This window comes from Mauremys reevesii, linkage group 3, assembly GCF_016161935.1.
Source record: "Mauremys reevesii isolate NIE-2019 linkage group 3, ASM1616193v1, whole genome shotgun sequence".
In the NCBI taxonomy this organism is placed as follows: Eukaryota; Metazoa; Chordata; order Testudines; family Geoemydidae; genus Mauremys; species Mauremys reevesii.
The window spans coordinates 15,254,999-15,268,866 of NC_052625.1; the positions used below are offsets into that span (position 1 = coordinate 15,254,999).

General features: G+C 41.0%; 1 protein-coding gene across 11 annotated transcripts in view; it reads right to left on the reverse strand.

Moving 5' to 3' along the window:
• Nucleotides 1-13,868, reverse strand: part of LOC120401063 (WD repeat containing planar cell polarity effector) — a 301,239-nt gene that overhangs the window by 117,495 nt on the left and 169,876 nt on the right. For all 11 annotated transcript variants that reach the window (XM_039530641.1, XM_039530637.1, XM_039530632.1 and 8 more), the window contains 2 exons: nt 11,288-11,479; nt 667-1,276 (listed from right to left, as the gene is read on the reverse strand). In XM_039530641.1, coding sequence (XP_039386575.1) covers nt 667-1,276; nt 11,288-11,479 — 802 coding nt within the window. The remainder of the gene's footprint in view (nt 1-666; nt 1,277-11,287; nt 11,480-13,868) is intronic.

Consider the following 13,868-nt stretch of genomic DNA (forward strand, 5'->3'; position numbering starts at 1 on the left):
CCACCCCAATGGGTACCCGTAAGGGGAAAAGTTCTCTGTCTTCATGCAAAGGCATCTAAAGTGGAATGGGCATATGCAAGCACTCAGAAAAGAACTATTTTTGTCGTAGTTGCACCTAGAAGCTCCCCTCACAGGCAGGGGCGGCTCTAGGAATTCAGCCGCCCCAAGCAGGGCGGCGCGCTGTGCAGGGCGCTCTGCCGGTCGCCGGTCCCGCGGCTCCAGGGGACCTCTTGCAGACGTGCCTGCGGAGGGTCCGCTGGTCCTGCGGCTCTGGTGGACCTCCCGCAGGCATGCCTGCGGATGCTCCACCGAAGCTGCGGGACCAGCGGCCCCTCCACAGGCATGTCTGCAGGAGGTCCACCGCAGCCGCGGGACCAGTGGACTCTCCGCAGTCATGCCTGCGGGAGGTCCGCCAGAGCCGCCTGCCACCCTCCCGGCAAAATGCTGCCCCAAGCGCGCGCTTGGCGCGCTGGGGTCTGGAGCCGGCCCTGCTCACAGGCCAGGTTTCCATTACGTAAGTCACTGTATGAGGGGACATCACATTTATTTGGAACATAAGCAATTTTGAGACTAAAGTGAGCGATTTCCTTCAAAATGAGAGAAGCTGGTGAAGAAGGGCTATTGCCTAGAGACCTGAATGTACAGTACACGTGCTGAGTGACTTACCAAGTTTAAACTGAAGTACTCCTAAAGGTCCTCTGTCAAACCGAATTAACAGAAGGTCATGAACTTCCATGCTGTTGTCGCTGCCAGACGCAGCGTGAGGAGCTGCCCATTGTATCTGGATGAGGCTGCTAGACACATCAAACCGTTTACTGAATTGCAAAGTTGCTTTAGGTGAGCAGTCTTCAGCCAAAAGCTGTATTTTAACTGGGGACAGTGCCATGTCAAAAAGCTGCAGCTCCCCTTGAGAGCTGCCAACCAGAAATATGGCTCCACTGGGGTGGCAGTTTATTAAAGCAGGCAATAGTTCTGCCTGGGCTAACCGAGTAACTCTCTGGTGGGCTTCATACAGAATCATTGAAGAATCCTCACAGCCGAGGACCAGCTTGTCTTCTGCAATGTTCCTGCAACAACTGATGGCCCTGGATCGTAGTGGTATTCTGGTGACTGCCATGCACTGAATTTTGTTCCTAACCCACTCATAGATGCAGCTGTCAGCCATGGGCTCTTTGTCTGTGCTGATGGAGTGCTCCACTGTGTGAACCTGATAAGGCTGATTAGTGCTAAAGCTAGCATCAAGTGGATCCCATTCTGTATGGATGTAACTCAGAACCTGAAAAAAAATCCAGAATATTTTGAGTCATTTATAATGATTCATTCGTATTTTTACAGTTTTCAAAATATAATCCTCCATATAAATTCTGCAAAACAAATCTATCAATTATATTTAATGAAATGCTAACAATTTAGAATATAAAAGCCATACCATATTCTCGCAGCTCAATAAACCAAACAAATTATCATATTTTACAAATAGATTTTTAAACCTTTTATTTATTTTTAAAGGGTAATCTGTTTGGCAAAAATATAACACAACACAGCCTGAACATTATTTATCTACACAGAGAGCTTAGGCGGTTAGCAGAACAGAAGACACAAGAGAAGATAGCCCTTGCAACAGTCTCATTCCTAGAAGAAAACAAGAAAATGAGCTGCTGACTGAATGCCAAGAAAAAGTTGATTATTCACTTTTTAAAAAAATCAACAAGTAAAAAAAAAATTACACGGTGTATCAAGAGCAAAATGTTTGTGATTGTTTGCTCTGGGAGGCGGTAAGAGCAAATGCTTGTGTGGGCATTGTTGGTTGTACAGCAGTGGTAGAAACAGTATATATCAAAACCCTGTGATAGTTAATGCAAGATGAGGAGAGGTTCACGAATGAAACTTACCTGGTTTAGATTCAGAGTAAATGACTGTATGAAAACAGAGGCCCTAGAGGTTTTTCCCCTTCCTCTGCAGCATGGGGCACAGGTCACTTGCTGGAGGATTCTCTGCAACCTTGAGGTCTTTAAACCATGATTTGAGGACTTCAATAACTCAGACATAGGTTAGGGGTTTGTTACAGGAGTGGGTGGGTGAGATTCTGTGGCCTGCGTTGTGCAGGAGGTCAGACTAGATGACCATAATGGTCCCTTCTGACCTTAAGTCTATGAATCTATGAATCTAGGACTAGCTGTAAAAAATTGCAGGTTGAATAAACTAGAGGCAGAGCACAAAAACAGGATGATACAAAGACAACAGATGGATAATTGTAAGAAGGCAGGAAGTTCTGTAAAGGGATGAAGAAAATAGTGGAGTCCAAGAGCCACTGGGTGTGTACTTGAGCAGAGAAGCTATGGGAAAAAATAGGCAGTAGATAAATAACCAGCCTACTTTATAAATAGCTATTTCTCTTAAAGAGAGAGCCAATCGGTTAGCAAAAGTGTTCACCTAGGAGAAAGAGAGGGATGAGCTTCTTTGTGTTTGACTCCTCTGCCAAATTCTGCCCTCAGTTACACCCATACAACCCCTTAAACTATATTCCAATGCTGCTGACCTGCCAATAATCTTGGAGGCCCTAAAGGCAGAAATGCCAGTAAAACTTATTTTGAGGTTAGGCAGCATGCAAGTAGCAGTTAAAAAGATGCATAATAAACCTGATTAGTTGACTGAGCAGATCATTAGCCTGGAGGGGGACAAAAAAAAAAAAAAGAGACACCGTGTTTCAGTCAGAATTCAAAATATAGAAATATAAGAAGTTGAAACCTAACTCAAAGTAGTTGATCATTTTGACTATGCTGAGGTTGTATGAGTCTATGGCCCAGTGCAGAATTTAGCCTCTTGCCCTGTAACTGAGACCAAAAAAAAATTCATTCTGATATGTCAGCGATATTGCTGACGTGAGGACTGGTAAATGGATAAACAGACTATTGAGGAGGAATAGGTGGTTGGCCAGTCTGGTTAGGTGGTTTTGTTTTGGCAGTTTACTCAACTGAAACTAATTTTGAGAAACTGAGCACTAAAGCAGCAACGGATTAGCTCAACTATATGGCAGCAAACTGGCTGGCTGATAATACAAAAATCACTAACCTCGTTTTAGAGGAGCAGTGAGGGACGAACAGAATAGAGAGCACTGCCTAGATATGAAGGAAGGTACATATCTAGTAGTCAGTGCACCTGGTTTTGATCGCTGTTTATTTCAGTTGCGTTACCAGAATTAGCCACAGTGAAACTGACCCATTGAGAATGTAATGACCAGGTAAGCCAAAGGCAACAAAGCTAAAGACCAACAATCGACAGATACCAGGGGCATATATTGCTGCACTGGAGTTATATAACATTGAGTATAAATAGAATATTATTAGCATAAAGGAGGTACGTTTTATTACTTTATACTAGGCCAGTTAGATGCAATACAACAATTGTGTTTACCAAATGGATAGGCAAAATAAAACAGGAGGGGTGAGTTTTGATATTATGCCTGCAAAGAGAAATATTCTATAAACACCATAGATGTTTTGGATAGAAGATCAGTGAAAGTTAACGAAGTGATTTTGGATGTTGCTACAGAGAAACTAGATAATGTTTTTATTAGAATCCTGTAAATGTGTAGGAAATTGCCAGCAAAAAAAAGTAGAAAATATTTGAGAAACAGTCAGAGAAACTCAATATAAATTGATTCTGGTTGCTTCCATACTGGGTAAAAAGGCAAGAGTGGCAAGTGTGATTAAGCATGGACCTCCTCAAAGATATTACTGCAGTGGAGACAGAGGGAAGAGGGAGGATGGTATATGCTTAGATTTTCAAAATGTATTTGATGAGAATTCATCTCTGTGATGCAACAGAAATCACATTTGATATAAATTGGAGTAAAGGAAATACAAGAACTCTAAAACTGTGACTAAGGAATTATCTTCTGTCCAACTCTGTGAGCAAGGGCTGGAACAGCCTAAATAGCACCCAGTAGGTCCTTAGGATATTTGCTCCCAGGAATCCAGGGGCTATGAGAAAGGAAGTGGGCCGGAGCTTTCTGTGAGACCCGATGGTATATGCAAAATGGATAGTTTATCTCTTTTATGCCTCCCCTAGGTTCAAAGGGGTCTTTTGAACTAACTCATTCAAAAGAGGCAGGAGATGGAAAAACAAGAGACATCAGTTTCCATTCAATATTGAGCAAGAGGACTCAATCCTGCTCCCATTCCAGTCAATGGAAAAACTCCCTTGATTTTAATGATGCAAAATCAAACCTAAATGGCACATAAAATGGAGTATGGTATATGCAGCGCTTGTTGTATAAGCTATATTTGATTAGAAGTCACGGAGTAATAATGGATGCTTATACCTATATGTTAAAGTGACCTAAATGATATATGCAAGCTCTGGTTGGGAGATCTTCACCAATACAGAGGAGACATAACTAAACCCAGGTAAACAGTAGGCAAAATTATTGGTGAGTACTTGTGAGTTGCTATGTTTGCACCATACCTGCCTTTACTTTTCTTGAACATTGATGTGAATAAAGGCTGTTTGTGTGAAGGTTTGTGGAAAAGGTGCACTTTCTTCCAAGTCACCATGTTTTGTTCCTGAGCTGAACTGTCAGAAAATGTATGAATGGCATACGATATTTGTACGTTGAGGCTACCTAGAAAGGTGGTGAGGGAAAAGAAGGTGAAGGCTCCAGGCTATATTTTTCCAAAACGGCCCCCTCAGTCATAACATATGAATGTGGCTGACGATACATTATAAAATGAAAAAGGTTTATGTCAAGGTGCCATTTTGCGTGGAGTTTTTTGCGTATTTGGCTCACTTTGTCAGTAGGGTTTTGGGTGCTGGATTCACTGCCCAAGCCACAGGCTGCATGTTGAGCTCTAACTGGTTCATGCAGAAATTTCTCTCCGGGTACACCAGGGTAGGAGATGGGGGAGGTCTAGGGGTGCTGGAGTGGAGCGGCTGGCTGGGCTGAAAGAGGCGTTAGGTGGGGTTGGGAGAGCAGAGATGGGGCTGAAAGGAGCTGCTTGCTGAGCTGGGGAAGTGGAGATGTGGGGATGGAGGGGGGTCTGGTTGGGGGAAGAGGTGGTAGCTGCCTGGCGGCAGCCAGGCTCAGGCAGAGGAGGCACCAATATCACGTACAGGCGGCGCTGGGGTGTGTGGTGAGTATTTACTGGTGCCACAGGCAGCTGCTTGGAGTGTCACAGACCTGGAGAAACCCATGTGGCCCAGATGCTACTGCTGGCTACACTGGAGGAGAAGGCACAGGGGGCCAGCGTGTCGTCCCTGCCAGACACTGCAGGTGTTCTTGGCCTGGCCCTCTGCTTCCTGCGGCAGTGACACAGCTGCCATGTGTTTGGGCCCCTGGCCTAGAACCAGCTCCGCCCACCATGGGACCTCAAAAATGTGATCAAGGACCCACCCTGGCTGACAAAATGGTACACCCCATGTGATATGCATATAGCATGGCTGCGGGCGCCACTGCACGGGGCTCTGGTGACGGAGAAGAATGCCTCCCACAGCCACAGCACTGGGCTCATCTGACCTGAGGGGTGGGTGACACACAACACCCTTAATCCTACCTTTTAAATGTAATTGCAAAATTAATTGGGAGGATTATGGAAAATTAGGGAGGCTGGTACCTCTGTTTATGAGGAAAGCAATGACCTGACATATTAAGATGTCTGCATTTTGAGGGGGTGTTGATCTCAGGGCTTGCCTACACGATGCAGCAATGCGCATTATGTGGATGTGATTTCTAAAACCAGGTTGACAAGCCCCCAGCTTTACAATTTCCTAAAGCTAAAACACAGACAATATTTCATCCCTAAGCAGTCTGACTGTCCTGTTTTGTTTCAGCCATTATAGGCCAAATCTTTTAAGGTATCAGAAAAGCTCTTTCAAATGGTTCCATTTAGATTCTGATTGTTCACTTGACTATTTAAAGCTCTCCAGGCTCTTTGTATTTCTTCCTTCACATCGGGGCTTGATCCCAAGCCCACTGCCATCAACAGAACCCTTCCCTAGAGTACAGATCTAACTGTGGAAGTACATTAAGGGGATGCAAGGGAAAATGGTGTCCTCTGAGCTCCAACATGGATGCCAAGAACTCTCAGAGAGCAAAATGTTATGGCACATGCAACCTATGTGCTTTTATCTTCTAATGAACAGGGGCGATAAATGGAAGGAGGAATGTGAAATTTAGGTGACAAGGAAACAACCCAACAATGTTACCCTTTTTTAAGCTCCCTATTAGACTGAGTCTCCTCCCATCCCCAGAGCAGGCATCTAACTTAGACTCCGCATTTAATCATTTATGCTGACTAAATGTGAAGTGTTAATGGCTACCGTGCAGTGGTCTATCTGGCTGGGAATGGGAAGTTAGGAGCTAGAGTTCTCTCAGGTGCTCAAGGGAAGTAGGCAGGGAAGCCGCACATAATTTACAGAAAAGAGGCAGGGATTAGGGAAGGAGAACAGGGTAATACCTCCTTTACATAGATAAATCTAAGTTTTCAGCCTCCATCTTAGGATAGCTGTTGGCCACATAGGGAAGGCTCCAGGCACCCTGGCTTCGGCAGCAGTTCAGCAGTGGGTACGCCAAATCCACGCTACCAGTGGATTGCCTGCAGGCATGCCGTGCTTGGGGCGGCAAAATACATAGAGCCCCCCCTGTGGACACAGTTCCAGAGTTCACACTATGGGCTGTGACTCCAAAGGGAGATTTCTGAAGGTAATTTTCATGAAGTAGAACCAATTATATTCTGTAAAGAAGTATCCTTTTTAGTTTTGTAACTACTGCACCACAAATTGTAGTAAATGTATTTTAAAATGTTTTACATTGTAATTTATGTATGTGTTCCCTATTAAAGCAGCTGTCATGCACCAGTGTTGCATATTTCCATTCTTTCTTCCAGGACAGTGGCCTATGCTCTGCATTAGCTAATGAGCAGAATGAGAGCTATTGTATGCTCTACCCTCTAAAATCCAAACTCAAAAATTGTAACATTCAAAGTTAAGGAATTAAATCTTTTCATCTTTGTAACGGAAGCACCTGAGCTATGTTAGTTCTCTCTTATTTGGATGTTTGAAAGAAAATAATAAACCTTATTTAGGTAGTAGCACCCTCCTCTGTGCAAACTTTAACATGGTGAAATAATTGCAGCCTTTTGCCTAGCATACTGGGAAAGGATAAAGCCCACATACTGAATGAATTAAGAGTTTTAAACAGTAGATTCTAAGCAGAAAATTGGCTTACCAAGCAGATAAAAAAGAAAACAAAGGAAACATAGAAATAAGCTCTCTGTGACTGAATTGTCTGTCTTTTAGATGAGAAAATGTTTGATTTACTTTACGCATGTTAGAAAACTGCTAGTTTAATTTCACACCATGAGATTCCAAACAGCCACAAACACTTTAATTAGAAATGTTGAGTGGGAAGTGTGATGCACTCTAGGGTAAAACGTCCTAGACAACGTAAGGAAGAAAAAATAAACCTCTTTTTGAACTCATTTTAAATAAGAACTCAAGACTCCAACTACAGACGGCTTATTTGCTGCATTGTATTTACAGTTTCACAGACAGTCTCATTCATCTCCATCTCCACCTAACATTTATTCTTATTTTCTTTTAAATTTATCACCATCATCTTTGTTCTATATTTATTCATTGAACTTTTAACCCAATGTGACATCAAAAATTTTACATTCTCTGCTTCATGGCTGTGTTAGGTATTGCAACTATTCAGTCACATGGCGCGTACCTTTCTTTCTGAATACTGTAATTGTTAAAGGATATATCTCACCCATAAAATGTCAACTATGTTTATTTCACAAGTTTGAGAGAAAATAACTCAGATGCACCAACTACTAAGGACAGTCATTGGGGGAGAAAGAAACATAATATTCTCTCATAGACAAATTATTTTTTCCCGCAGGAATGAAGAGTAATTTCAATTATTCTAAAAAAAGGCAACTGCAGTGAAAATAAACATGACAAGACAAATGGAAAATATCACAGCATCTGATCATTGGCACCATTATCACTTAATTCATATCTGTGGAATAATTCATATCTGTTCTTGTTTTCACCATGTTTCTCACAAAACATTTAATCCAAGGATGATTTTATGTTAGATCTTATCGATACATAAGAAAATAGGTTTTAAATGATTTCTTGAAGATACGCTCCTCTGTTTATTTTTAAAAGCAAAACAGCAGTACGAGCGCCACAGGAGAACAACTTAAATAGCATCCCTGACCATTCACACTATTACCAATAGAAAGAGTAGAATAAATATATTTGTATATGGACTCATTGAAAAGCACCTTCATATTTCTCGTTTGGGGGCTGGTCCCCACCAAATCCTATACAATTTAACACATCCAAATGGTTCCTGGATTAAAAACAGTAAAGCAATAAAAGATTTTGTACAGCAAACTGTTATTAAAAACCTTACATAAATATAGTAATCTTAAACTGCATGCTCCAGTAAACAAAACTGCAATCTATCATTCCAGGAGGTTTTGGGTTTTTTTTACTGTGTACCGCGTGACTTAAAATATTTTAAATACTGCTTGGTTGTTATAGGGTTTTAATTTGTTCCTATTTCCCCTCAAAAGACTCTATAAAAACATCTAATCCTGTTTTTAAAGGGATGTTATCTATGCTTTAGTCTCAGACTTAATACATGTGGAAAAAAACCCTCCATACAACACAATTCACAAGGTCCCCTTTATACTGGATGTTACATTTTTAAAAAAAAATCTATTTTTCCTCATTAAAAGAAAGGATTGCTAGGATCCAGAGCAACCCCACTGCATGTGCAAGGTGCATCTCCCCAGTGCATGTGGACAATGTCGCAACACCACTTCTTGGGAAGAGGCTGGGCCTATCAGTCTTTAGGAAAGATCTGAATACGGAGAGACTGGGAGCCTGTTCTGTTTGCATTAGGAGGGCCATTATAGGGGGCATGGGGAAGAAGGTATGGAAAGGTGAGAAAAACAAAAGGGATGGAAAAGCCGGCATCATTGGTGGAACAAGGAAGTAAGTGGGGTCACAATAAGATCTGCAATGGCAGTCAGGTGAAGTCATGAAGTGAAACTTACTTAGTATAAAAGTGGAGAATGAGAAGTTTAAACGTGGTACAGTCCCTGATCATATGACTGTTTTCTGATTGTTACTAGCATTTCATTATGGGGGAGCCAGGGCAGAGATTCAAAAAGAAGAATGATGTGGTCTGATCGACAGGCATTTAGAGCATTTTAGAAATTGCATTCTGGATGGACTGAGAGGAGCAACGTGGGACTCAAAGAGGCCACAGAGGAAGAGATTGTAAGAAACTGATCAAGGAGTAGACAAGCTTTTTATCTGTTGGGACAGAAAGAACGGGTCATATACTTTGATAGGTTGTGGAGAAAGCAGCACCAGGATTTGACAACAGTGTGGATGTGTGGGAAGAAGGAAAGAGAAGAGTCAAAGATGACCACTAATGGTGGGAGACGAACTGAAAGCAATGTGTCTAGAAACCGCCTTGCTATGACAGTTTAGATACTCTGGTACTTAAATACCACAGTGAAAGAAATCAGATCTTAGAAATAATATAGACAGACTGTATCAACTACATCTTCTTCTTCCATAACATTTCCAATATATATATAGAAAATGTCAAGGGAAAAATTCATAAGGATCACTGGTTATCAAGGCAATAATTCTAAGACACTAGAACTCTGATGCATCTCCATTATAAAGGAATAGATACCACTGCTTACCCAAGTGGACTATTGTGAAAAGCTCATGTATAGACTTTAGTTAATGAAATCCATTTGAGAATATTTGAATCAAATTTCTTATGTAAGGCGAACATTTTAAAATGAAGCTGGCTGCTGCCTACAGCAGAGAAAGATGCCCTGCTTTGACCAGTAGACTGCATTTCCTTCCTAACTAGGAACAGACCTCACAAGAACTGAGTCCCAGTTTAGTGCCTTGTCCATTATCGATTACAGCAGTTTAAGGAGCAAACACTCAGCCAGCAACTAAAAACAAAGGCCAAGTAAATGAAGCATTGATGAAAGGTGTTGATCATACTACTACTATTTTCTGATTGTTACTAGTATTTAAATATATTTGAAGGGGTTTAAAGTTATTTAATTAAATTGCTTCCTCAATAAGGGATTTACATATATCCTGAGGCTAGAAATTGGACTGAGATATGTGAATATCTGGCCAAATTTTTACTTCTTGTCGTGTGTTAGTATATAACAGGGATCGGCAACCTTGGACATGAGGCCCACCATGTCCACAGGTTCGGCCGATCGTGGCTCCCACTGGCCGCGATTCGCTGCTCCAGGCCAATGGGGGCTGCAGGAAGCGGTGCGGGCCGAGGGATATGCTGGCTGCTGCTTCCCGCCTCCCCCATTGGCCTGAGATGACGAACCGCGGCCAGTGGGAGCTGCGATCAGCTGAACCTGCGGACACGGCAGGTAAACAAACTGGCCCAGCCCGCCAGGGGGCTTACCTTGGTGGGCTGCGTGCCAAAGGTTGCCAATCCCTGGTATATAAATTCATATTATACTTAGATAAGATTAAGAGGACAGAGCCTGTCGTGCTAAATAAGCATTATAATCATTACCTAGCATCTCCTGACTTGCACCTCCCATCACTGCGTTGGCTTAAACTTTTTCAAACATTCTTCTATCCTTGTGCTACCCTCCCCTCCCCCTGATTAAACTCCTAAATTATTGGGCTAACTGGAAGACAATATTCAGATTTTATTATTAGGAATTGTGTACCTCTGTTTCTCTCACCAGAGGTAAAAAAGGTTGGCTGCACGATTTTAACACAACCAGTTTACAAAGCAGATGCCTTAGTGTTTGTTATTATTTGAGTGCATTTCTGCGCATTTAATGTTATTTTAAAATGTAATATAAATAATAGCATCTCAAAACAACGTAAAACTCTGACTTCTGAGCATTCAGGCAGCCCCACATCTGCTAGCCCATTTACAAGTTTTTTCTACAGGCTAGCTGTCCTACACTAGATTTTCTATAAAGTGGTAATGCTTTAACATGCTCTTATATACATTTAATTTCCTTATTGAATTGCACATAGATTCCAATTTTGAAGTGCAAATAAAAATAAATCATGTTCATACATTAATAATATTAAGTTATTTGTCATGAATTAGAGAACTGCTCTTTTTAGAATGGCTGGCATTTGTCTCTGCTGTTGTTTTTAAACCCCAGGTATAAACTTGAGTTGGTTGTTTTTATTTGTTAGCAAATCTGAAAATTAAGTAATAAGATACAGTTCAGAACTTTACCTCTAGTCTGCCATGTGCACAGCCTAATAACAGTAAGTTGGCTCTGTCCCTCTCACTGGAAATAGGAGACCAAGGCCACGCTCCGTCATTAGTCAGTGACCACCAGCAAATGACCATATCTTGGATACAATTTATTGACAGGTGACGTTTTATCCTTCTACTTGCTGGTCCGGGTATATCAATATAAGAAATCTGATGGAGAAAAGAATGCAGGAAATATTTAAAGTTATAAAAACAACAGATTGGGAGCATTTACTGCAAGTAAATATATACCACAGAGGACAATGTGTGTATATATATTCATATACGCTACATCTAAATGTAAGAAATATCTCTCCAGACAGAAAGACACATGCTCACCCACAATTTTATCTATGGGGAAGGGATTGGGAAGGAGAAGGACGTGAGTTAAGCAGGAATTTACTGCAATGACTTCAATCAATACCAAAATGTACAGTCATGGTTACTTGACAGCATCGACCTACACAGGATTTAAACCCAGCCATATTAAATGACAAGTTCTGCGATGCTGACCAAGGAGCTAAGGCTACTGTTTAAGACACATCATCAAACATTAAAGACAGCTCACAATGTTTAAAAGAGAATGTTTATTTTTTCCCCTAAATTAAGGAATCCAGCTACAAATACCCACTTTGTAACAGACTATATACTTTTCTGCATAATGTGGATGAGCTACAGCATCATGCGTAAAGTTTATGCAGCTCTTGAGAATTGTGCCTCTATTTCTCAGGAAGGATTTGTGGAATTTATTATTCAAACTATGTTATTTTGGAGCATGGTTATTTGAAAACATGAGCAGTGCACCATCTGGGTGACACATGCCAAGGAAATATAGATTGCACCGCATTTCTGCTTAAGGAATTAATGGAAGGTTGATAGCTAGGGGAAAAAAAAAACTATCTTGCCATTGCTGGTCAGCAATAATCGAACCACTTTCTGGGGATTAAGCGCATGGCTAAGCCTACTGGACCAGACACTAGCAAAGGGCAGGGGGTCTTCTTATCAGAGAAATGCTTCTGGAGCCAGTCTCACTACATGACAGATTGCTTTCATATTCCTGTCTGCAAGGCAACAAAGGATGGCAGTAATGCGATAATGCCAGAGTGCAATGGGTGTTAAGAACCCGTTGCATTTATGTATTGTATTTAGTAAATAATCAGGCTCATCCAAATTGTGATCTCACCACTCAACCAAGGCCATTAAAATCAAGGTTAATGCTTTAATAATCCTTTGCTGTTTTTTATATGGTCAAAAAGAACCCTTTTCTATTTGCATGGTCATAATATTATTGACCTCTTCATCCCCTGAATACACATCAAAAGGAACTGAAATCAAAGTAATTACCAATGTTGTTCTCTCACAGTAAACATTTATCACCTTGTACTTTCTCCTCAATGTTGAGTAAATTGAAATTGACTAAAAAAACCACAGAAGGGAAAACTTATAAAGGGCCAATGTTTTCAGGAAATTTATCCTGCACTTTTATTTGCCCAAATTCTGTCAATTTAAAAGTAGAAGTATATGACATCCGTGTAAAGTTTATCCAAGGAATGCTAACTTAACCCTTAGCTTTTATTTTATTATTCAAAAATATGCTGAAGGCATACTTAGACGAGAAATAACAATACTTTATAGCTAACAAGCACAAATGCAGTCCCAGATATTAATTACAGGGCTGTACTATAATTTTACCAATCATGTATCAGTTAAAAACAATATTATTCATTTTTTTTAAAAATCTTATCTATATTAGATGACGCCTTCAACATTGACAGTCCTCTTGAGAATAGGGAATTGGTAGTAGTTGGTCTTATGTTTTGCCAGTCTCCAAGACTACATAGTGCTGTTGATTCACATAATAGCTCCAATTATCTTTATTCAAAGTCTCACTGTCTCGATAGGACCAAAGATGGTACTTCTCAGAAAGGAAAAAGATGCAGACAATGATGGTTTCACTTGGGTATATATTGTACACAAATCAAATTTCCAGCTAACTAGGAAACAGCTGTACAGTTAATACTTCATCAGAAAGTTTGAGTACATTCCAAAGATAAACAGTAAACTCCAAAGCCACGTCTTCCCATCCTGCTAGTCAGCGACATTCTGAAGAAAAACAAAACTATTTTTCTGCCTCCAAGCACCGAGGCTAAAACCAAAAAAACTATCCATAAAACTGAGAAGAAAATAAGCCTGACTCATTATTACTACAATACTGCCTAGAAGTGCCAACCAAGATTGGACATTATTATGTTAGGCACTGAACAAAGACATAGTATGATATGGTCCCTGTACCAAAGAGCTTACAATTTAAAAAGAGACCAGGAGTATCCTCCTTTTACAAATAAGAACATGAGAATGTAAGAATGGCTACACTGGATAAGATCAATGGTCCATCTACCCCAGTATCCTGTCTTCTGACAGTGGCCAAGGCCAGATTCTTCAAATGAACAGAACAGGGAAATCAGGTGATCCATCCTCTGTTGTTCAGTAACAGCATCTGGCAGTCAGAGGTTTAGGGACACCCAGAGCATGGGGTTGCATCCCTGACCATCTTAGTTAA